Source organism: Pristiophorus japonicus, chromosome 2, assembly GCF_044704955.1.
Source record: "Pristiophorus japonicus isolate sPriJap1 chromosome 2, sPriJap1.hap1, whole genome shotgun sequence".
In the NCBI taxonomy this organism is placed as follows: domain Eukaryota; kingdom Metazoa; phylum Chordata; class Chondrichthyes; family Pristiophoridae; genus Pristiophorus; species Pristiophorus japonicus.
In genome coordinates, this window is record NC_091978.1 from 37,268,608 (window position 1) to 37,294,311 (window position 25,704).

At 45.2% G+C, this 25,704-nt stretch overlaps 1 protein-coding gene and 2 non-coding genes across 6 annotated transcripts in view; all 3 read right to left on the bottom strand.

Moving 5' to 3' along the window:
• Positions 1–25,704, bottom strand: part of ptcd3 (pentatricopeptide repeat domain 3) — a 56,581-nt gene that overhangs the window by 6,124 nt on the left and 24,753 nt on the right. For all 4 annotated transcript variants that reach the window (XM_070866859.1, XM_070866861.1, XM_070866860.1 and 1 more), the window contains exons 10-20: positions 20,650–20,737; positions 20,503–20,563; positions 19,174–19,256; positions 15,810–15,954; positions 13,239–13,289; positions 9,634–9,723; positions 9,110–9,138; positions 5,140–5,246; positions 3,160–3,238; positions 2,013–2,103; positions 1,823–1,908 (exon numbers count right to left, since the gene is read on the bottom strand). In XM_070866859.1, coding sequence (XP_070722960.1) covers positions 1,823–1,908; positions 2,013–2,103; positions 3,160–3,238; positions 5,140–5,246; positions 9,110–9,138; positions 9,634–9,723; positions 13,239–13,289; positions 15,810–15,954; positions 19,174–19,256; positions 20,503–20,563; positions 20,650–20,737 — 910 coding nt within the window. The remainder of the gene's footprint in view (positions 1–1,822; positions 1,909–2,012; positions 2,104–3,159; positions 3,239–5,139; positions 5,247–9,109; positions 9,139–9,633; positions 9,724–13,238; positions 13,290–15,809; positions 15,955–19,173; positions 19,257–20,502; positions 20,564–20,649; positions 20,738–25,704) is intronic.
• LOC139253022 (small nucleolar RNA SNORD94) lies at positions 12,147–12,285 on the bottom strand. The gene has a single exon (XR_011591815.1). It is a non-coding gene; the product is annotated as a small nucleolar RNA SNORD94 (small nucleolar RNA).
• Positions 13,556–13,693, bottom strand: LOC139253011 (small nucleolar RNA SNORD94). Its single transcript, XR_011591804.1, has one exon. It is a non-coding gene; the product is annotated as a small nucleolar RNA SNORD94 (small nucleolar RNA).

The window sequence follows — 25,704 nt, forward strand, 5'->3', positions numbered from 1 at the left end:
TACTAAATATAATTACACTGTTCTGTTCTTTCACTTGACTCTTGGGTCTGCTATGGAACTGGACTCATCCCTTCCTAATATTGATGTCTATTTCCTCCTCATTTTCATCCCAATTACTTGTTCCTTGTGTAAATTCCACGCCATTCTGCTCCCAGGTGTCCCAGTCAGAAACCAAGCCTTATGTTCCACCATTGTTAGTCTTCATCAAGACTCTCATTTTATCTTGGTCATAGTTGATACAACCTTTAGGCATTACAGTTGGTTATCTTAATCTTGCCTCAGCTATTGAACTATAATAATCGTGCACTTAAATTTGGTCTCAAGATAAATACGGATAAGGAAATCCATTCGACCTATCTAAGCTCATCCATCCAGAATGAATTTGTGGCTTGTACTCCGCCTGAAAGCCTATTCCTCATACTGTGCGAGGACTGAAGTCATGTTCGTTGGCTCTGGACAAACTCCACACCTTTACAATGAACTCCACCCCCTTTCCTTTGTCACCGTCTTAGGCTGAATCAAATTGTTTGCAATCACAGCATCTTGTTGGAACCAGAGCTGAACCTTTGATCCTGTATCTGTTCCATTAGAGAAGAATCTACAACCACAATTGTAATATCACCACCTCAGCTCTGCCCTTGCTGACCAACATGGGATTCTAGTTCAAGAATCAAATTTAAAATTCCAACCCTCCCCGCAACCCCCTACCCCACTGTACCCCCATAGCCTTGTCCTTCGAACCCTGTTCTACACACGTCACCAAAGTCTCCATTGTTCCAACTCAGTCCTTTCCAAACCCTCTGCATTTTCCACTCTACCACTGGCATCCATACCTTCAGTGCATTCGGTCCCATACTCTAGAATGCCCTCCTTCTCCAAATCCCTCATCCGCTCTCCTCCTTGAAGATCCTCCTCAGAATAAGGGTCTAGTCGCCTCTCTTAATCTTGCCTTATTGGTTTGAAGTCCATTTTTCCTTGCACTTGTGATGCACTTTAGGATGTTTTTTTGTTAAAGGGGATATATGAATGCAAGTTGTTGTTCCTAAATTTGTCCATTGCCAGTTTGTATCCCATAATCCAGTGCCATGGTTTAGTTTGAAGTAATAATGTGGATTGACTTCTATATGGTTTACTATATGAAATACCTCTACAAGGGGCCCTGTCTATCTCCTTTAAAAGGTGAATAGTCAAAGTTTGTCCGGTCTTCCCCATAAAATCAGTTGTCTGATGCTCTTCTCTGCACTGTCTCTGGGGTTTGAATCCAGCCCCTTATGTCTTGGTGGGCAAAACTGGACAAGATAGTCAAGGTGCAGTCTGACCAGAGTACTGTACAGTTTTAGCAAGATGTCCTTTGTGTTGCACTCTACGGTTTTGGCTAAAAGGTTTCGCAACACAATTGCTTAGTTGATTGCTGCCCTGTAGTGACTGGACATGCTAAAAGCCAAGTCTACTGATATCCCCAATATAGTTCAACTTCACCCTCGGTTTCATTGTCGCCGGGCCAAAACCACGGAATTTCCTTCCGCTGCGGGAGCACCAGCCCCACAAGGACTGCAGCGGTTCAAGAAGGCAGCCCACCAACATCTTCTTAGGGCAACTAGGGATGGCCAATAAATGCAGGTCATCTACTTTTTCCCATTGTATGCAATACTTATTTATATTGAAGTTCATCGGTCAATGTATTGTTGCAGTATTCTGCTCTACCTATATAATGGGACATTCATTTATACTTCTGCCTATTAACTTACATTATATTATTGCTACACAATTCAACAAAGTTAAACCCACAAATAACAATGTTGACCTGAAGAACATTAATTACCTCCGGACTGTGTTTGTCCCGACTCATCAGTTTAAGCACCTCCTCCACAAGATCCTGCTTGTTACTGTGACCAAGTTGCTTAATGTCTGTGTGAAAGACAAACAAAATACAAAGACCTCACCCTTCACTTAAGAGTTGGGAAATTTCAATTTTTCTCAATTCCTCCAATGGTCAAACAGGCTGCACTAACCTTTCCAGATGTGTGGAATCAGCTGAAATTGGTTTTCAGTGTCCAATGCCTGCAGCAGATCCTTCATACCTTGCACATTGGGATAGTACAGCTGTAAACATGTTGGCACTTTAGTATTTTCGCCAATTAAATGTTTCTTGTTGTTCCATTAAGTGCAACACTCATTTTTTTTTTAAAAAAAGCACAAAACACTGGAAATACATGGGTCAAGCAGCTTCAGAAAAGGTGTATATCCTCTTCTAGAACTAGAAAGATAAATGATGGCCTCTAACAAAATAGGTGCTGTTATGGCTCCTCTACCTATCTCCTTTGGACCTTCACTACTGAACACCCAAGTCATAACATTTTACCCCTCCCCTCCCCTCCCCCCCCATGTTCTTTATCCTTAAACTGCCTGTTTCTATCCCCTCTCAGAAGTTTATAAGAACATAAGAAATAGGAGTGGGCCATACGGCCCCTCGAGCCTGCTCCGCCATTTAATACAATCATGGCTGATCCGATCATGGATTCAGGCCCACTCTCCATAACCCTTGATTCCCTTATTGGTTAAGAAACTGTCTACCACTGTCTTAAATTTATTCAATGACCCAGCTTGCACAGCTCTCTGGGGCAGCGAATTCCAGAGATTTACAGCCCTCTGAGAGAAGAAATTTCTCCTTATCTCAGTTTTAAATGGGCAGCCCCTTATTCTAAGATTATGCCTTCTAGTTCTAGTCTCCCCCATCAGTGGAAACATCCTCTCTGCATCCACCTTGTCAAGCCCCCTCATAATCTTATAAGTTTTGATAAGATCACCTCTTTATAAACAGAACTATCTCTGCTGGCTCATTCCGGTTCCACCAGGCTTATCTCCCCTTAACCCCAATCTTGCTCCCCTTGTCCAGTTTCAACCCCAATGACCTTTGCGTTCCCCGAGCACGTGGACGACCCTGATGAAAAATCCTGCTGAAAGCACTAACCTACTGTTTCTCTTTCAGGTGCAGATCAATTAGACATATGTTCGTATCACTTTCTGGTTTCAATTCATGTTTAAAAAATAACACAAAATTTCTGCTTTATCTTCAGAACACAAAATCAGTACTTCAGCTGGCTATCGACTGGGAATTGTTATTTTAACTTTATTAAGAACGCTGTAAAATAAACCTACCGACGGAATGAGGGCTTTGTACCACTTGAGAACCACGTCAATGCTCTCCATCATGCACAAGACATTAAAGAACCTCCCACTGAGAATGAAAGACAGAAACTAATCAGGATATTAATGCTCACTAAGGTTTATTACCACCAACAACAGCTTGCATTTATATAGCGCATTTGATGTAGTAAAATAACCCAAGACATGTCACAGGAGCGTTAACACACAGCTGCAAGAAAATAGAACATTTGAGCGCCAAACTCCAATGCAAACAAAAGAGCTTCAATTCTGCCTGTGCACTTGGTGCAACTAAACTTTTACATTTCTCCAAATTAACAATTAACAAAATTCACAAATGACTGTGAGCACTCTCTCAATGTGAAACCTTTGGATCCTAATTTGAAATTTGACTCTGAAATTAAATTAGCCTTGAAGGGGTTTCTTCTGACACCTAAAATCCTTTCCTTTTCTCTGCACTCCTCCAATTCTGGCCTCGTGCGCAGCCCCGATTTGCTTCGCTCTACCACTGGCGGCCGTGCCTTCAGTAGTCTAGGCCTTCAGTTCTGAAATTCCCTACCCCTCTCTCCGCCTTTAAGACGCTCCTTAGAACTAATTTACTTTGACCAAACTTTTGCTCACTGGTGCCAATTTTTCCTTCTGTGGCTTCAATGTCAGAATTGTGTTTGATAACGCTGCTGCAAAGCACCATGGGGCATTTTATGTTAAAGGCGCTATTTAAATGCAAGCTGTTGTTTTACAGTCAACCAATTTCACTCAAGATTCAGCTGTTGTATTGTCAAGAAGTTTCACAGCAATTCTCTGCACAACATCACAATTTAAATCAATTCCCACACTAATCATCCCCCTCGGAGATTCAAAATTACCTCGCTCCAATCTCACTTCCCAACATAAAACAAGGTATTTAGGCATCCGCTTCTTCAGAATCTTCTCCATTCAATTGGTAAAAAACACCTTCAATTAGATTCAAACTCAAGGACCAGTTCTTCAATTACATTCTGCTAGTTTAATTTTTATTTTAAACTGCGCACCCCAATTGCACAGATACACCAGGTAAGGTTGTGGAGGGGTTCTATCACTGGACTAATAATCCAGAGGGCTTGACTAATAAAACCAGAGCGTCAGCTGTGGCTCAGTGGGTAGCACACTCAGACATAAATCTAGGCCGACACTCTAGTGCTGCACTGTCGGAGGTGCTGTCTTTCGGATGAGACGGCAAACTGAAGCTCGTCTGCTCCCTCAGGTGGACGTAAAAGATCCCATGGCACTATTTCGAAGAAGAGCAGGGGAGTTATTCCCAGTGTCCTGGCCAATATTTATCCCTCAAACAACATCACTAAAACAGATTATCTGGTCATTATCACACAGCTGTGCACAAATTAGCCGCCGCATTTCCCACATTACAACAGTGACTACACTCCAAAAGTATTTCATTGGCTGTAAAGTGCTTTGAGATGTCTGGTGGTCGTGAAAGGCGCTGTATATAAGCATGTCTTTCTTTCTCTGAGAAATATATAGGGTTCCAAATCCCACATGGGCAGTTTCAGAATTTGAATTCAGTTTAAAAAAAAGTGTAAAAATCCAACTGGAAGGAAACCTGCCGGCCTTACCCAGTTTGACCCAGGTGTCTCTTCAGTCCCACACAAATTTGGCTGACACTGAAGTGGCCTAACAAACATTCAGTTGTCCCATCACATTTCCAGGGAAGCTAGGGATTGATGACAGCCACATCCTTGAGTGAAAAAGATACATCTTGACACTGGCGGTAGAACCAAGATCACCCATACCATTACGGCACTGGTTTGCAGGGGTTACTTGGAGCTAAAGGGCGGGCGGGGGGGGTGGGGCGAATCCCAGGTTCCAGTGATGGGCTTACTTGGTCAATCATCATCATCATAAGCCCGCGGTCCAAGTATCAGATTATCAGGTTTACAAGCTCTTAATATCAGGTGAATATGTGTCAAACGCTCTTACTAATAAATACTTTGCTGATAGGAATCGCCCAATAATGTCCAGTTGTTTCCAGTTTCAAGAATCTTGTGTAATCTGTAAGCCAATTCAAGGTCTTTCAATTCCAAACACTGCAGGAGGGAAACAAGACAAATCATTTTTGTTAATTTGAATGAGTCAGACTTTGCAGCATTTAAATCTACTGACTGTAGAATTAAGGAACTTAAAAAAGTAGCTTACACACAATGATCATCCTATTTGTTGCATTTTCAAATCTGACAAAATCTGTCCAACTTACTGCCCAATCTCCCCATCCTCCAATTAGTTCCAACTCCACTGGCCCTTTACTAGGGGCCATCAATATAAGATAGTCACCAAGAAATCCAATAGGGAATTCAGGAGAAACTTCTTTACCCAGAGAGTGGTGAGAATGTGGAACTCGCCATCACAAGGAGTGGTTGAAGTGAATATTATAGATGCATTTAAAGGGAGAGTAGGCAAGCATGAGGGAGATGCGAAGAGAGGGTTATGTTGACAGTTAGATGAGGAAAGACGGGAGGAGGCACGAGTGGAGCATAAACGCCTGCATGGACGGGTTGGGCCCAATGGCCCGTTTCTGTGCCGCATATTCTATGTATCTGCATAGAAATTGATCCAATTTACCTTTAAGTACATTAGCTAAACCAGTACGCACTGCCACCAGGTGGCAGTGTTCCAGAGGTCACCTCCAAACAAAATATTTCTCGATTTTAGAATGAGCCCCTCAGTTCTCCTATTCATAGAATCATAGGGGTCAAGTTTCGGCTCGCGTTGCTCCTATTTTTTTGGAACAACTAGTTTAGAATGGAGTATCTTAGAAATTGCAATTCTCGGCCTTTAGTTTGCTCCAGTTCTAGTGAGCTAGAACAGAACAGATTATTTTTTCAAAAGGGGGCATGTCCGGCCACTTACGCCTGTTTTGCAAGTTTAGGCAGCGAAAACTTACTCCAAACTAACTTAGAATGGAGTAAGTGTAGATTTTCGTACGCTCAAAAAAACCTTGCCTACACTTAGAAAATCAGGCGTAGGGAATGGGGGGGTGGGGGGGTTAACAAACACAAATAAAGAGCCATTATCAATAACAAACCAATAAATCAATCCAAATAAATTAAAAAATTAAAAATCACAATAAATTAAAAAAAAAATTTCTACTCGCCTACTGCAGCACCAGGGAGGAGAGGGGAAGAGATGATGGGGTGGTGGGGGAAGAGGGAGAGAAGATGATTGGGGGGGGGGGGGGAGGGAGAGAAGATGATATGGGGGTGGGGGGGAAGGGAAGGGAGAGATGATGATTGGGGGGGGAGGGAAGGGAGAGATGATGATTGGGGGGGAGGGGAGAAGGGAAGGGAGAGAAGATGATTGGGGGGGGGGTAAGGGAGAGATGATGATATGGGGGTGGGGGGGAAGGAAAGGGAGAGAAGATGATGGGGGGGGGGGAAGAGAGAAGATGATATGGGGGTGGGGGAGGAGAGATGATGATATGGGGGTGGGGGAGGAGAGATGATGATATGGGGGTGGGGGAGGAGAGAAGATGATATGGGGAGGGGGAAGGGAAGGGAGAGAAGATGATGGGGGGGGGGGGGAAGAGAGAAGATGATATGGGGGTGGGGGAGGAGAGAAGATGATATGGGGAGGGGGAAGGGAAGGGAGAGAAGATGATGGGGGGGGGGGGGGAGGAGAGAAGATGATATGGGGGTGGGGGAGGAGAGATGATGATATGGGGGTGGGGGAGGAGAGATGATGATATGGGGGTGGGGGAGGAGAGATGATGATATGGGGGTGGGGGAGGAGATGATGATGATATGGGGGTGGGGGAGGAGAGATGATGATATGGGGGTGGGGGAGGAGAGATGATGATATGGGGGTGGGGGAGGAGAGAAGATGATATGGGGGTGGGGGAGGAGAGAAGATGATATGGGGGAGGGGGAAGGGAAGGGAGAGAAGATGATGGGGGGGAGGAAAGACAAGATGATGGGGGGGGGGGGGGGAGAGAAGATGATTGGGGGGGGTGGGGGGAAGAGAGGAGAGAAGCTGATGGGGGGTGTGTAGAGGAGAGATGATGATTGGGGTGGGGGGGGGGGGGAGAGAAGAGAGATGATGATTGGGGTGGGAGGGGGGGGGAGAGAAGAGAGATGATGATTGGGGGGGGGGGGGGGAAGAGAGATGATGATTGGGGTGGGGGTGGGGGAAAGAGAGGAGAGAAGCTGATGGGGGGGGGGGGTGTAGAGGAGAGAAGAGAGATGATGATTGGGGGGGGGGGGGGGTGAGGGAAGATGATGGGGGAGGGGAGAAGGTGATGATGGATGGGCTGCTGCCGCTGCCACCGACTCTGCTGCCGAGGACTTTGGGCGGGCCCCGCACGCAGCCGATGCCGGGCTGTCGATGACTCTGCGGGCGGGGCTCACCCCAGCGAGAGGCCGGGCGGGCGGGCCCCGCCGCCGAGGTAAGATGCGCAGGCCACTCGGCCCGGGGATAGGGGTGACGTCCATTCGGCCTGTGATAGGGTCGTCGCCCCAGAGACAGGACGCCGGCTGCTACTGCGCACGCGCGCAGCTGCCGGCACTGTTTTCGTTGCAGGGCTGTAGCTCCGCCCCCAGCAGCTCCTGCTGTGCCGAGCCGAGGTGGAATTGGGCCTACAGATATTGGAGAATCGCGAGCTAAGTATTCGGCGCAATTTTTGTTCTATAAATTAGGCGGGCCTCTCCGATGTGCGCCGTTCTAGCGGGCGGCTGAAACTTCACCCCATAGAATGCTTATAGCACAGAAGTCAGTAATTCGGCCCGTCGAGCTCAGCTAGTCCCATTCCCCCGCCTTTTCCCCATAGCTCTGCAAATGTTTTTTTTCAGGTACTTATCCAATTCCCTTTAGAAAACCGTGATCGTCTGCCTCCACCACACTTTCCAGGTTTGCACGAACTTTCATCCACATCAACAACTTCCTTCATTTTGCTGTTTAAATCATCTTTTTCCTACTGAATAGATTTAGCTTCCTCAGCCGCTTTGTAACTCAAGTAAACTGAAATGATCTCTGCAACCCTTACCTAAACTCGTCACAGGTTTCTGTATCTCTTTGGTTGGTTCCAATAATCAGGGTTGTCTCTAAGTGTCGGAGACTTGTATACCATGAATGCACTAACAACCCACCATTCTTCTCAAATTCCATACTCTGCAACACTTGGGCCAGCTATTACACTTGGATACTTCTCCTCAATCACTTGAAGTGCAATTCAATGATAACCACACACCTGAATAAATCTGCACAAATGCAGGAAGGCTACTGTTGATTATTCAGACTATTTTGTGGGGTGAGAGTGGGGGTGGAGGGGAAAGAGTATTACATGGAATATACAACACAGAAACAGGCCATTTGGTCCAACTAGTCTGTGCTGATGTTTATACTCCACATTCCATCTACCCCATCTCAGCCTTTCAGCATATCTTTCCATTCCCTTTACTCTCATGTACTCGTCTTGCTTCATTTTGAAAACATCCAAGCTATTTGCCCCAACCACTTCCTCTAGTTCCATATTCTAACAACCCGAGTAAAGAAATTTCCCCTCATTTCCCCATGGGATTTATTAGTAACTATTTTGTACAAGAAATCAAAAGATAGTTTAAATCGAGCTTCTGCAAATCTCGAATCACATTTAGCTTCAATTATAGAAAAACTTCAGATCCGCTTTAATCAGGTTGCATCAAGTCGGAAGAGTGTTTGAAAGGTTGAGCACGCAGTCACTACAGCCAGTGTTGGTGAGATAATTAGTTTTTCCCCCACTGCTCAAATAGCACCACCCTCCAGTTATTAGTTAAGAGACAACCCTATAGTATTTTCTTTCTCCAAGACCGGACACTGGCAGCAGTTACACGAACCAGCCAACCACCAACGATGGAAGGAGGAAAAAACCACTGCTTCATGTATGCAAGTGTAAATGTGTCAGAATGAGATAAATACTTACCAGCCTCATAGCGCTGGTAAAGAAGTTCACTGCAGAGAAAGAAAACAAGATCAGTTAATCTTTTATTGTTAGTGATGTTAGTAGAGCGAGGAGTGCTGGACAGGCCTAATGGCAACACATCCAAAAGATGTTAATGCAGCATACCCTCAGTACTGTATTTAAAGGCCAATTTCCTGGTGAGACTGAACCCACAACCTGCTTACTCACAGGTGACAATGCTACCAAGCTGGTACTTCAGCAGCACTCCTTATACAATTTGTCCTAGAAAAATACACGGGTACAGGAAGAGCATGAAGGATAAAAATCATTTAATGTTAGCTAACTGGATAAACCTTGCCTAAAGTGCTGCTAAACTGTAATATGTTGCTGCACAGCTCAATCCGTCAGCAAATCTGGAACAAACCAGATGATAACAAAAACAAACCGATGGAATTATTGAACATGTTTACATTAAAAAAAATGATTGAATAATTCCGGTTCTACCCCAGGATGAATTACCATTGCTTACTCTACTCCTCACGTACCATCATCAGGATCCCGGGGCTCAAAACGCTTCTCTTTCATGTTATCGAGCACTTCAAAGATAATGTCAGTCTGTGACCAGTTAGCTGCAGCTGTGAGGATAAAGAGGGAAAACATTAGCGCACTGTAGGGAGGTCTGGGTATCATTTAAGCACAGAAGTTGTTTGGTTGCCTGGATCTCCATCAATGAAAGTGAAACCCTGAATCTGCAGACAGACCAAGATACAGATGACGTTGCCCACAAATGCCACGCTGGAATCAGGAACTTCGCTGCACAGCGGGGCTGAATGAAATCATACAAGGCCATTGAGTGATTTGAAAATAAGGATAAGAATTTTGAAATTGAGATGTTGCTTAACTGGAAGCCAATGAAGGTCAGCGAGCACAGGGGTGATGGGCGAGCAGGATTTGGTGCGAGTTAAGACACGGGCAGCCGAGTTTTGGAACACCTCTAGTTTACGTAGGGTAGAATATGGGAGGCCAGCTAGGAAAGAGTTGGAATTAAGTCTAACATAGAAAATAGGTGCAGGAGTAGGCCATTCGGCCCTTCGAGCCTGCACCACCATTCAATAAGATCATGGCTGATCATTCACCTCAGTATCCCTTTCCTGCTTTCTCTCCATACCTCTTGATCCCTTTAGCCATAAGGGCCATATCTAACTCCCTCTTGAATATATCCAATGAACTGGCATCAACAACTCTCTGCGGTAGGTAATTCCACAGGTTGACAACTCTCTGAGTGAAGAAGTTTCTCCTCATCGAGGTCCTAAATGGCTTACCCCTTATCCTTTGGACTGTGTCCCCTGGTTCTGGACTTCTCCAACATCGGGAACATTCTGCCTGCATCTAACCTGTCCAGTCCCGTCAGAATTTTATATGTTTCTATGAGATCCCCTCTCATCCTTCTAAACTCCAGTAAATAAAGGCCCAGTCGATCCAGTCTCTCCTCATATGAAAGTCCAGCCATCCCTGGAATCAGTCTGGTGAACCTTCGCTGCACTCCCTCAATAGCAAGAACGTCCTTCCTCAGATTAGGAGACCAAAACTGAACACAATATTTCAGACGAGGCCTCACCAAGGCCCTGTACAACTGCAGTAAGACCTCCCTGCTCCTATACTCAAAACCCCTAGCTATGAAGGCCAACATACCATTTGCCTTCTTCACCACCTGCTGTACCTGCATGCCAAATTTCAATGACTGATGTACCATGACACCCAGGTCTCATTGCACCTCCCCTTTTCCTAATCTGCCGCCATTCAGATAATATTCTGCCTTTGTGTTTTTGCCCCCAAAGTGGATAACCTCACATTTATCCACATTATACTGCATCAGCCATGCATTTGCCCACTCACCTAACCTGTGCAAGTCACCCTGCAGCCTCTTAGCTTCCTCCTCACAGCGCCACCTAGTTTAGTGTCATCTGGAAACTTGGAGATATTACACTCAATTCATTCATCCAAATCAGTAATGTATATTTGTAAATAGCTGAGGTCCCAGCACGGAGCCCTGCGGCACCATTAGTTACTGCCTGCCATTCTGAAAAGGATCCGTTTATCCTAACTCTCCTGTCTGCCAACCAATTCTCTATCCACCAATACCATGTGCTTTAATTTTGCACACCAATCTCTTGCGTGGGACCTTGTCAAAAGCGTTTTGAAAGTCCAAATGCACCACATCCACTGGTTCTCCCTTGTCCACTCTACTAGTTACATCTTCAAAAAATTCCAGAAGATTTGTCAAGCATGATTTCCCTTTCATAAATCCATGTTGACTTGGACCGATCCTGTCACTGCTTTCCAAATGCGTTGTTATTTCATCTTTAATAATTGATTCCAACATTTTCCCCACTACTGATGTCAGGCTAACCAGTCTATAATTACCAGTTTTCTCTCTCCCTCCTTTTTAAAAAAGTGTTGTTACATTAGCTACCCTCCAGTCCATAGGAACTGATCCAGAGTCAAGAGACTGTTGGAAAATGATCACCAATGCATCCACCATTTCTAGGGCCACTTCCTTAAGTACCCTGGGATGCAGACTATCAGGCCCCGGAGATGTATCGACCTTCAATCCCATCAATTTCCCTAACACAATTTCCCGCCTAATAAGGATATCCTTCAGTTCCTCCTTCTCACTAGACCCTCGGTCCCCTAGTACTTTCAGAGGTAACAAAGGCATGGATGAGGGTTTCAGCAGCGGATGAGCTGAGGCAAGGACAGAGACGGGCGATGTTTCAGAGGTGGAAGTAGGCGGTCTTAGTTATGGTGTGCATGTGGTCGAATGTGACACCAAGGCTGCGAACAGCCTGGTTCAGCCTCAGACAGAAGTTGGGGAGAAGGAGCTAATCCAGGGGTTTATCCAGACCCATCTTGTGATGGAGTCAATCACGCACATTAGCTTTCATTGTTCAGTGTGAGGTACAGTACCTCATACCTTAACCCACCCACCCACCGATTGTATGGAAACTGTGATTACACATTACGTCCCAAGAGATCCAGCTTTTAAATCACAGCAGCAGTGGCTCAGGCATAGGCGATTTTTATCGTGCAGATGCTCCTTGAAAAGTCCACCACACGTAGGCTGAACAAAGAACACCCACACTCAGCTCCCATTATCCAGCTGAGGTCTGTACCCCTGCGCCACTCATCATTGCCAGCTGTTCTGCGTACCAGCCCACGACACAGTCAGTCACTTTAGGCAAACAGCAAGTTAACCGCAACCACTAAATGTTTCCATTTCAAGTATTTCCCCAGAAAAATGCATGGAGTAGAGGATAATTACATAATCTAAATTATACATGCAAAATCAGTCCCCAGACTGGGTGTGATTGATGGGGGAAATTACCCAATCACCTACATTCTGGCCCGGACTTGTGGTGTCATTATATGCTGCCTTTATTATTTAGGACACTCAATAGGATTAGCTCCGGACATATGGAAAGGCTTCAGTGCCACAACTCATAAGGCACAAACCTGCAAGCTAATCAAAGCACCTCTTCGGAACAGGAATGGTGTCACACTTCCTATTGAACACACTCTTAAAACCAAATACAGGCCACCTCGACGTTTACTGCTCCACAACCAGAGCGTGGAACACTACCAAAGAGCAAGTTAAATGGTGGATAAAATCTAAATTAGAATACACACAGAGAGTGATGGTTTATTGAATTGGTTATTATGGCTTGACACTTGCGACCCAAGTGGTTGGTTGCAGCTGCTTTATTGCATACAGCCCAAATCCCAGGCACACACGCTCTACTCTACAGCCCATGCCCCAGGCACACATGCTCCACTCCATACAGCCCATGCCCCAGGCACACACGCTCTACTCCACACAGCCCATGCCCCAGGCACGCATCTCCGCTCCATACAGCCCAGGACCCAGGCGCGCATGCTCCACATGAGGAGAGCCAAGAAGTGCACTGCAGACAATTTAGGACATGTTGCCTTTTGTTGAGGTGTAACTGAACTGGAAGCCAGTTAAAAAGTAACACTATATCTAAAAAAAAAATGCTAAAAAAATAATTCCACTTGCATTGCACTTACTTGCAATAACTATGGTTCTCTTTATGATACGAAGAGCTACAGTTTCTAGCCTGTGTTCACTTACCAGATTTATAGAATATACCAAGTAGGTGATCGAAGGTGGCCAAACTTGGTTCTAAAAAAAGGCCATTAAAAAAAAAGAACAGGGTTAGAACTCACATGAACTGGAATGTGTTTCATGCTCGAAAGAAAGAGAATAAGGAAAAAATAGACCAGAAATGAGACACGCCTGATGCGCCTTCAGCTAAAATACAGACAGACCATAAGATAATCAGAGCCACCAACACCTTTACACCGCCATAGTTCAAAAAAAGAATCACGTTAACAAATTTAGGATCGCACTTCCTTTAGGTTGAGTTACACTCAAAACCTTTTCAAGTGCTGGCTCAGATCTAGGCGTTTTTCTCGTGCAGACGCTTCTCAAACAGCCCACCACATGTAAGCCGAGCGAGAGACATCCACACTCAGCTCCCATTCTCCAGCTGAGGTCCGTACCCCTGCGCCAATCATCATCGCCAGCAGACAGGTTTATTTAGATTCATTTTACACACACAACTAGAATACATTAAAAATCTTCACTTGTGGCCTACAAAACCGTACTCCCTGTAGACATGCTCGGTCACACTTTCCCCATTAGAAGTTGCTACATCATTTATAATGGAAACTGCCTATGTCAACTTCTCATGATGCAATTACACCTTCCCACCAATGGTGATGCTTTAGCACCTCAGATTCACACCTCCCAGCTCCTCAGTTCCCAGTGTAGAGAAACTCCAACTTTTACTACTTTGCTGTCCAAATTGATGCAAAAAAAAACTATTTAATATAAAAATCTAAATATTTGACAGAATGTACAACTTTGAAATGGGGACAGAATTAGATCTGTGCTCCTTGGTCCAATTATTCCCTGCCCTCTAATCCTACTTCACTTCAAGATTATACTTGGATCTTGACTAGGGGAATATGACTAGGATATACATTACTGCACCCATCCTATTCCAGTTTACACTTTGAGGAACTGAGATTACTATGATTATTCAAACAAAGCATTTCACGATTTCATAAAAAGGCAGTGATTCCCTTTGCGATGTTTGGCACATCTGGCACGCTCCCAGTCCATTCCCCACCCCCACTACAATTCTCTCCGGAGCATAAAAACATAAGAAATAGGAGCAGGAGTCGGGCCTCTCGAGCCCACTCCGCCATTTAATAAGATCATGTCTGATCTGATCATGGACTCAGCTCCACTTCCCTGCCTGCTCTCCACAACCCTTTACTCCCTTATCGCTCAAAAATCTGTCTCTATCTCTGCCTTAAATATATTCAATGACCCAACCATCCACAGCTCTCTGGGCACAGATTTACAACCCTCAGAAGAAATTCCTCCTCATCTCAGTTTTAAATTGGCAGCCCCTTATTCTGACTATGTTTTAGTTTGAGTTTCCCCTATGAGTGGACATATCCTCTCTGCATCCATCTTGTCAAGCCCCCTCATTATCTTATATGTTTCGATAAGATCACCTCTCATTCTTCTGAACTCCAATGAGTATGGGCCCAACCTACTCAATCTTTCCTCATAAGTCAACCCCCTCATCTCCGGAATCATGTGAACCTAGCGAACCTTCTCTGAACAGCTTCCAACGCAAGTATATCCTTCCTTAAATACAGAGACCAAAACTACGCAGTACTCCAGATGTGGCCTCACCAGTACCCTGTACAGTCCTAGCAGGACGTCTCTGCTTTTATACTCTATCCCCCCTTGCAATAAAGGCGAATATTCCATTTGTCTTCTTGATTACTTGCAACTAACTTCTTGTGTTTCATTCACAAGAACCCCCAGGTCCCTCTGTACTGCAGCACTTTGCAATTTTTATCCATTTAAAATTATATTTTCTATTTTTTCTGCCAAAGTGGATAGCCTCACATTTTCCCACATTATACTCCATTTGCCAAATTTTTGCCCACTCAGCCTATCTATATCCCTAACAGCACAGAGCATCTTTACCACACAGACTGCAGTGGTTTAAGAGGCAAAATGATCTAGTTTGTAAAGAGTGCAATGGTAAGGTGTTTCTTCTTTAATTTTCACCTCTGAGGTCTGCTGAGACGTCATAGGGAATCTCGCCCAGGTTCCCAACTTTCATGTGAAGCTACGCCGGCAAGCCATTCACACCCATGCCTGATCCCGTTAACATCCACGGTAACACTGAGCAGTTATCAGTAGTAGGAACAGTGGTTGATTTTCTCTCTCCAGCCAAGTGTTCAGTTGCTACACCAGCTAAGACAAACTAAAACCAGGAAACCTTTTTTAAAGAAATATTCATTCTGGGGATTATAGGCATCACTGGAAGTCCAGCATTTATTGCCCATCCCTAGTTGCACGAGAAGCCGAGACACCTTCTTGAACCGTCGCAGTGTGTGTGGTGAAGATGCTCTCAGTGCGGTTAGGGAGGGAGTTGCAGGATATTGACCCAGTGACGATTAAGGTACAGCGCTATATGGCAAGTTGCTGTGCATTCAAGGTACGGTCATGCTTTTACAATTCAATTATTGTAGCATCAATGTACAAAATAACTAATAAATACTGCGATACATGGGGTAACAAACATAAAAAGGACAATGCTCAATTACGTACCAATATTTAGGGATTTCATTTCATTCATTATTTGCAGAGAAAGCCCTTTGGCAATTGAACCGCACTTTCGGAGACTTTTCAATGCAGAATTAAAAGTTAACAAGTTCGGCTGCACCTTTTGTTCAGCCATTTGCTTCAGCAGCTCCTGTTTTAAAACAAAGTCAAAGGAAGAGTTCATCAAGGAACACGAACACCATAATCAAATACCGATATCACATTGCAAGATCTAAAACATTCCCGCAGCCATCATCATCATAGGCAGTCCCTTGGAATCGAGGAAGACTTGCTTCCACTCTTAACATGAGTTCTTAGGTGGCTGAACAATCCAATAGAAGAACAACTGTCTCCAACACAGGTGGGACAGATAGTCGTTGAGGGTGAGACTGGTTTGCCGCAGACTCTTTCCGCTGCCTGCGCTTGACGACGATACTCGAGGTGCTCAGCGTCCTACTGGATGCGCTTCCTCCACTTAGGGCGGTCTTTGGCCAGGGACTCCCAGGTATCAGTGGGGATGTTGTACTTTATCAGGGAGGCTTTGAGGGTGTCCTTGTAACGTTTCCGCTGCCCACCTTTGGCTCGTTTGCCGTGAAGGAGTTCAGAGTAGGGCGCTTGCTTTGGGAGTCTAGTGTCTGGCATGCGAACTATGTGGCGTGCCCAGTGGAGCTAATCAAGTGTGATCAGTGCTTCAATGCTGGGGATGTTAGCCTGGTCGAGGACGCTAATGTTGGTGCGCCTGTCCTCCCAGGGGATTTGTAGGATCTTGCGGAGACATCGTTGGTGGTATTTCTCCAGCGACTAGAGGTGTCTACTATACATGGTCCATGTCTCTAAGCCATACAGGAGGGCGGGTATTACTACAGCCCTTTAGACCATGAGCTTGGTGGCAGTTTTGAGGGCCTGGTCTTCAAACACTCTTTTCCTCAGGCGGCCGAAGGTTGCACTGGAGGCGGTGTTGGATCTTGTCGTCAACAACTGCTCTTGTTAATAGGCTCCTGAGATATGGGAAGTGGTCCACGTTGTCTAGGGCTGCGCCGTGGATCTTGATGACTGGGGGGGGGGGGGGGGGGGCAGTGCTCTGTGGTGAGGACAGACTGGTGGAGGACCTTTGTCTTACGGATGTTTAGCGTAAGGCCCATGCTTTCGTACGCCTCAGTAAATACATTGACTATGTCCTGGAGTTCAGCCTCTGTATGTGTGTAGACGTAGGCGTCGTCCGCGTACTGTAACTTGACGACAGAGGTTGGGGTGGTCTTGGATCTGGCCTGGAGACGGCGAAGGTTGAACAGGTTCCCACTGCTTCTGTAGTGTAGTTCCGCTCCAGCGGGGAGCTTGTCGACTCTGAGGTGGAGCATGGCAGCGAGGAAGATTGAGAAGAGGGTTGGGGTGATGTAGCCCCATTTGACCCCGGTCTGGACATAGATTGGGTCTGTGATGGATCCAGTGGTAAGGAACAGTGCATGTCGTCGTGGAGCAGGCGGAGGATGGTGACGAACTTTTGGGGGCATCCGAAGTGGAGGAGGACGCTCCATAGACTCTCGCGGTTGACAGTGTCAAAGGCCTTCGTAAGGTCGAAGAAGGCCATGTATAAGGGCTGGTACTGTTCCCTGCAGCTGTCACTGCATGATTCCCGCAGCAACACACCAATGAAAGGGTGGTGGAAGCAAATGCAAGAATTACTTGCAAAAGGGGAACAGGACAGAGACACACAGAGGAAAGCTTTGCAGGACTATGGGGAACAAGCAGTGGACTGTTCTTTTAAAGAGCGGGCACAAGCATGATGGGCCAAATGGCTTCCTTTTGCGCTGTATGATTCTATGAAAGGAATTGAAGATAAAAACACAGACGTAGGCAGGGCGAGTGATTCGTTATTGTTTGGAAACCAGCATTTTCACCGTCTTAGAATGCAAAACTCGGAGAAGAATCACCCCACATGTGGCAAGAAATGAAGTGTGCACGGTTTATTTGGCATGTCACAGAATACAAAATGCTCTTTGCGTTGAGCCCAAGTAATTGTCTCCTATGGTGCCCAACCAGTAGGGCTCAATAATGCAGATTGTAATATTAAGCCTGATGGCCTCACAGTTTTCATTGCTGTGCTGGTCCTAAAATTTCATAACTTGTATTTATATAGCGCCTTTAACGTAGTAAAACATCCCAAGGCGCTTCACAGGAGTGTTATAAGACAAAACAAATAAATTTGACACCGAGCCACACAAGAAGAAATTACAGATGATCAAAAGCTTGGTCAAAAAGGTAGGTTTTAAGGAGAGTGTTAAAGGAGGAAAGAGCGGAAGAGAGGCGGAGAGGTTTGGGGAGGGGGGTTCAAGAGTTTGGGGTTCCTATTACCTCTGGGGTGGGATAGTGAGGTGTGGTGTTAGGGCCTTCTATGAAGTTCCCTCTTTGGTTGTTCACCGTCCTCAGGTTGTTGAGTCCATGACAATACAAATTCTACTTGGCCAATTGGATCCAAGTGCGCTTAATGGCTTTTTAGTTCCAAAGTTGGCTCTTATTTTGGGGACACGAGGACTGAGAAGTGAAACATGTGGCATCAAGCACTCGGGTATAAAGCAGATCAGATCCTTTTCTTCTTAGGCAGTCCCTCGGAGTCGAGGATGACTTTCTTCCACACAAAAAACACGAGTTCTCAGGTGACTGAAGAGTCCAATGCGGGACCTACAGTCTCTGTCACGGGTGGGGCAGATGGTGGTTGAAGGAACAGGTGAGTGGGGTGCCTGGGTTGCCGCGCGCTCCTTCTGCTGTCGACGCCTGGCCCCAGCTTGCTCCCGGCGAAGAGACTCGAGGCACTCAGCGCATTTCTCTTCCTCCATTTTGGGCAGTCTTGGGCCAGGGATTCCCAGGTGTCGGTGGGGATGTTGCACTTTATCAAGGAGGCTTTGAGGGTGTCCTTGAAGCGTTTCCTCTTCCCACCTGGGGCTCGAAGCTCCGAGTAGAGTGCTTGTTTTAGGAGTCTCATGTCAGGCATGCGGAAGATGTAGCCCAACGGAGCTGATCGAGCGTGATCAATGCTGGGAATGTTGGCCTGAGTGAGAACACAGACGCTGGTGCATCTATCCAGACAATGGATTTGCAGGATCTTGCGGAGGTAGTGCTGGTGGTACTTCGCCAGCGTTTTAAGGTGTCTGCTGTATATAGTCCGCATCTCTGAGCCATATAGAAGGGTGGGTATCACTACTGTATCTGAGCAGGTTGGATACAGTTGCATTCTTTACATCACCCCAACAATCTCAGAAACACCACTGTGACAAGTCTCACCCGTATAAAGACACAGAACGGTGGCAATACACAGCACCTTGATCATCACCCGACAGTGCAAGACAGGTTAATGCTGTGGCTTTCTACTCACCAGAATAAAATCCACTTTCTCGTTGTACATCTCCTTTAATTCTGGGACCGCTGATATTAGTGCATTAAAAGTATGAACATCCGCTGGAAGACAAATTAAGTAACCTGCATTCCAATAACATTCAAGAAAATATATCCTATTTAAGCTGCTAATTCTCTTTTGTTACTACCCACTCAAATTATTTTAAATATTGATACAGATCAGAAATAGTGTAGCCTATCAAACTGCACCATAAAATTAAATAAAAGCTGTACTTCCATTTCTCAGTTGTTCTTTATTACAGGTGCAACATCCCGAATCCGAACTCCGAAAACCAGAATTGTCCGAAAACCGGACATTTTTGCGCATAGCTGATGGAGTCGTCCGGAATTATTGTCCAAAAACAGGACATTTTTGAGGCAAAACCCAAAACCCAGCACGGATTATGTCGAGGATTCCAGATTTCAGACAAGAAAATCAAGCCTGAAATCCAGAATCCGCTACCGAATCCATGCCGGATTTCGGACCTCGTCACTCAAAACCCGGCACTGGCCTGAAATCCGGAAAACCGGAACAGACTCAGTCCCGAGGATTCCGGATGTTGTACCTGTATTAGTGTTGATAGCTTAGAACTGGATTTGGGGACACTAAGGGAATCAAAGAATATGGGGACAGTACGGAAAGGTAGAGTTGCGGCAGAAGATCAGCCATGATCTTATTGAATGGCAGAGCAGGCTCAAAGGGCCGAATGGCCTACTCCTGCTCATATTATGTCCTTATGTATCTACTGGTTGGAAGCAGTTTGAAAGAATGCAGGTTTTCTACAACATGCCATACAAAATCTCAGTTGGGCCAGTCAAGTAGGAATTCAAGACAAAATAGTCATCCCCAGACTGCCTCCAGCCCCAGTTAAACGTGAGGCAACTTAAAACAGCAAATTAACATAGGGATTCAGAGATAACACTGAACGATTATCCAGCCATGCAACAGAATTCTACCTAACCTCACCCCGCCCGCCCCCCCCATAAATTCTCAAAGTGACACCCAATGCCTCTAAAGTGTGCTTGGTAGACAATCATAGACCGTGCCAAAAAAGGTTCTTTTAAGTTTGTTTCCTCCCTGAAGTCGCCATGTGGCTGCTGACTACCAACCCAACAATGTTTAGAGAGTGAAATGGAGTTGCGGTACGGATCAGCCATGGTCTGATTGAATTGTCTATTCCTGCTCTCAAGATACTATGCCCCAATCAGGACTACCTGCAGTCATATATACTGCACAACGAAGACACCTACATCCATTCAAAATTTAGGGAATGTGTACAATCAGTTAAACCACTTTTCCAACACTCACCTTTCATGCGGTTGTTCAGCAAGTCGGTGTACATGTTGATGGCCTTTGTAGAAGCGCCATACTGAGCAAACACAAACGGGAAGTTAGCTATACTTCAAATCAAAGGCACGATATAAAATGAGTGGCATGATGGATCACCAACAATACCTTAATCATTCCTCGAATCATCGTACAAAGAGAATGTGCGTTCCTTTCGGGCATCAGGTTAAATATCCTCTCCGCATTATTGTTCTCCCTAAACAGAAGGAAAAATATAAAGTTTCAGTTTAAACTATTTCTCAAACATACGTGTGATTTTTGGTAGGGTTTTAAATGAAACATTGGATAACAAGCAAATGACAGGATTTAAGTATTTTTTAACTAGTGCACTTCGTGGCAACAACTTGTATTTAAATTAATATAGTGCCTTTAACGTAGTGAAACGTCCCATGGCGCTTCACAGGAGTATGGAGATAAAAATTTGACACAGAGCTGCGTAAGTAGAAGTTAGCGCAGGTGACCAAAAGCTTGGTCAAACTGGTATAGAAACATAGAAAATAGGTGCAGGAGTAGGCCATTCGGCCCTTCTAGCCTGCACCGCCATTCAATGAGTTCATGGCTGAACATGCAACTTCAGTACCCCATTCCTGCTTTCTCACCATACCCCTTGATTCCCCTAGTAGTAAGGACTTCATCTAACTCCTTTTTGAATATATTTAGTGAATTGGCCTCAACAACTTTCTGTGGTAGAGAATTCCACAGGTTCACCACTCTCTGGGTGAAGAAATTCCTCCTCATCTCGGTCCTAAATGGCTTCCCCCTTATCCTTAGACTGTGTCCCCTGGTTCTGGACTTCCCCAACATTGGGAACATTCTTCCTGCATCTAACCTGTCTAACCCCGTCAGAATTTTAAACGTTTCTATGAGGTCCCCTCTCATTCTTCTGAACTCCAGTGAATACAAGCCCAGTTGATCCAGTCTTTCTTGATAGGTCAGTCCCGCCATCCCGGGAATCAGTCTGGTGAACCTTCGCTGCACTCCCTCAATAGCAAGAATGTCCTTCCTCAGGTTAGGAGACCAAAACTGTACACAATACTCCAGGTGTGGCCTCACCAAGGCCCTGTACAATTGTAGCAACACCTCCCTGCCCTTGTACTCAAATCCCCTCGCTATGAAGGCCAACATGCCATTTGCTTTCTTAACCGCCTGCTGTACCTGCATGCCAACCTTCAATGACTGATGTACCATGACACCCAGGTCTCTTTGCACCTGCCCTTTTCCTAATCTGTCACCATTCAGATAATAGTTTGTCTCTCTGTTTTTACCACCAAAGTGGATAACCTCACATTTATCCACATTATACTTCATCTGCCATGCATTTGCCCACTCACCTAACCTATCCAAGTCGCTCTGCAGCCTCATAGAATCCTCCTTGCAGCTCACACTGCCACCCAACTTAGTGTCATCCGCAAATTTGGAGATACTACATTTAATCCCCTCGTCTAAATCATTAATGTACAGTGTAAACAGCTGGGGCCCCAGCACAGAACCTTGCGATACCCCACTAGTCACTGCCTGCCATTCTGAAAAGTCCCCATTTACTCCTACTCTTTGCTTCCTGTCTGACAACCAGTTCTCAATCCATGTCAGCACACTACCCCCAATCCCATGTGCTTTAACTTTGCACATTAATCTCTTGTGTGGGACCTTGTCGAAAGCCTTCTGAAAGTCCAAATATACCACATCAACTGGTTCTCCCTTGTCCACTCTACTGGAAACATCCTCAAAAAATTCCAGAAGATTTGTCAAGCATGATTTCCCTTTCACAAATCCATGCTGACTTGGACCTATCATATTACCTCTTTCCAAATGCACTGCGATGGCATCCTTAATAATTGATTCCATCATTTTACCCACTACCGATGTCAGGCTGACCGGTCTGTAATTCCCTGTTTTCTCTTTCCCTCCTTTTTTAAAAAGTGGGGTTACATTGGCTACCCTCCACTCCATAGGAACTGATCCAGAGTCAATGGAATGTTGGAAAATGACTGTCAATGCATCCACTATTTCCAAGGCCACCTCCTTAAGTACTCTGGGATGCAGTCCATCAGGCCCTGGGGATTTATCGGCCTTCAATCCCATCAATTTCCCCAACACAATTTCCCGACTAATAAGGATTTCCTTCAGTTCCTCCTCCTTACTAGACCCTCCGACCCCTTTTATATCCGGAAGGTTGTTTGTGTCCTCCTCAGTGAATACCGAACCAAAGTACTTGTTCAATTGGTCCGCCATTTCTTTGTTCCCCGTTATGACTTCCCCTGATTCTGACTGCAGGGGACCTACGTTTGTCTTTACTAACCTTTTTCTCTTTACATATCTATAGAAACTTTTGCAATCCGTCTTAATGTTCCCTGCAAGCTTCTTCTCGTACTCCATTTTCCCTGCCCTAATCAAACCCTTTGTCCTCCTCTGCGGAGTTCTAAATTTCTCCCAGTCCCCGGGTTCTCTGCTATTTCTGGCCAATTTGTATGCCACTTCCTTGGCTTTAATGCTATCCCTGATTTCCCTTGATAGCCACGGTTGAGCCACCTTCCCTTTTTTATTTTTACGACAGACAGGAATGTACAATTGTTGTAGTTCATCCATGCGGTCTCTAAATGTCTGCCATTGCCCATCCACAGTCAACCCCTTCAGTATCATTCGCCAATCTATCCTAGCCAATTCACGCCTCATACCTTCAAAGTTACCCTTCTTTAAGTTCTGGACCATGGTCTCTGAATTAACTGTTTCATTCTCCATCCTAATGCAGAATTCCACCATATTATGGTCACTCTTCCCCAAGGGGCCTCGCACAACGAGATTGCTAATTAATCCTCTCTCATTACACAACACCCAGTCTAAGATGGCCTCCCCCCTAGTTGGTTCCTCGACATATTGGTCTCGAAAACCATCCCTTATGCACTCCAGGAAATCCTCCTCTACCGTATTGCTTCCAGTTTGGTTAACCCAATCTATGTGCATATTAAAGTCACCCATTATAACTGCTGCACCTTTATTGCACGCACCCCTAATTTCATGTTTGATGCCCTCCCCAACATCACTACTACTGTTTGGAGGTCTGTACACAACTCCCACTAACGTTTTTTGTCCTTTGGTATTCTGCAGCTCTACCCATATAGATTCCACATCATCCAAGCTAATGTCCTTCCGAACTATTGCCTTAACTATTGCTCCTTAACCAGCAATGCTACCCCACCTCCTTTTCCTTTTATTCTATCTTTCCTGAATGTTGAATACCCCTGGATGTTGAGTTCCCAGCCCTGATCATCCTGGAGCCACGTCTCCGTAATCCCAATCACATCATATTTGTTAACATCTATTTGCACAGTTAATTCATCCACTTTATTGCGGATACTCCTTGCATTAAGACACAAAGCCTTCAGGCTTGTTCTTTTAACACCCTTTGTCCTTTTAGAATTTTGCTGTACAGTGGCCCTTTTTGTTCTTTGCCTTGGGTTTCTCTGCCCTCCACTTTTCCTCATCTCCTTTCTGTCTTTTGCTTTTGCCTCCTTTTTGTTTCCCTCTGTCTCCCTGCATTGGTTCCCATTGGTTTTAAGGAGTGCCTTGAAGGAGGAAAGAAAAGGAGAGAGGCGGAGAGGTTTAGGCAGGGAGTTCCAGAGCTTGGGGCCTAGGCAACAGCGATTATAATCAGGGATGCTCAAGAGGGCAGAATTAGAGGAACGCAGACATTTTGGGGGGCTTAACCGGAAATCAATGTTGGTCAGCGAGCATAGGGGTGATGGGCGAGTGGAACTTGATGTGAGTTGGGACACGGGCAGACGAGTTTTGGAGCCTCTACATCATGAGCAGTAATGGCCCGGATTTTATTGCCAGAACAACAGTGAGGCTATTGCCGCTCTTTGGAACTCTCTACCCCAAAGGGCCATAGATGCTGAATCGTTGAGCATATTCAAGGCGGAAACTCTAGAGGAATCAAGGGATATGGAGATCGGACAGGAAAGTGGAGTTGAGATCGAAGATCAGCTGTGTTCTTATTGAATGGCGGAGCAGGCTCGAGGGACAGTATGGCCGACTCTCGCTCCCTATTCTTATGTTTTTCTGAAAAACCTCTGGACAACTGTACTCGAGATGAATGCCGAACGCCGTTCCTTTGATGCGGGAAGTAAAATTTGGGCCAATAAGTTTGATTTGTTAATCTGCATGATGAAATGAAGGATGAAATATTGCACACTGATAATAAAGTCACCTCCAGCAGCCATGAACCCTAAACATTTTGTAAAAAGGAGATGGTTAAACAGCTGTAGCAACAGTAAAGCTCAGATAGGTAAACATTTTATTTTGTCCTTGCAATACCCAATAGACCCTTTTTTTAAAAAAGGGACAAACTCAGGTTAGGGTCAGGAAAATGGGACAAAATGGGTTTCTTCTTGCCCAGTGCTGTTCTTTGCTAAGATACAGTTCTACAATACGAGCTGCCTTCCAGGATCTCATCCAAGTGGCCTGGATATCGATTATCAATAATGAAAGTTTCCAAATTGCTGTTAAAAGCCCAAATAGTTAACTAATGTATTTTGGGGAAAGGAACCTAAAGCAGAGAAGTCCTGCTACAACTGTACAGGATATTGGTGAGGCCACACCTGGAGTACTGCATAGAGTTTTGGTCTCTGTATTTAAGGAAGGATATACTTGCATTGGAGGCTGTTCAGAGAAAGTTCACTAGGTTGATTCCGGAGATGAGGGGGTTGACTTATGAAGATAGGTTGAGCCTATACTCATTGGAATTCAGAAGAATGAAAGGTGGTCTTATCGAAACATACAAAATAAGGAGGGGGCTCGACAAGGTGGATGCAGAGAGGATATTTCCACTCATAGGGGAAACTAAAACTAAAGGACATTGGGCCCAAGTTTCCACATGATTCGCGCCTGATTTTTAGGAGAAACTGGTGGAGAACGGACTATTTTAGAAATCGCAATTCTCCACATTTTTTTTTCTGCAGTTCTAGTCAGGTAGAACAGTTCTAGTTTAAAACAGAATTTTTTCTTCAAAAGGGGGCGTGTCCGGCCACTGATGCCTGATTTGAAAGTTTCCACAGTGAAAATGTACTCCAAACTAAAGTAGAATGGAGCCAGTGAAGATTTTTGTAGAACTGAAAAAACCTGTTCTACACATTAAAAAATCAGGCGCAGGTTACAAATTAGGCG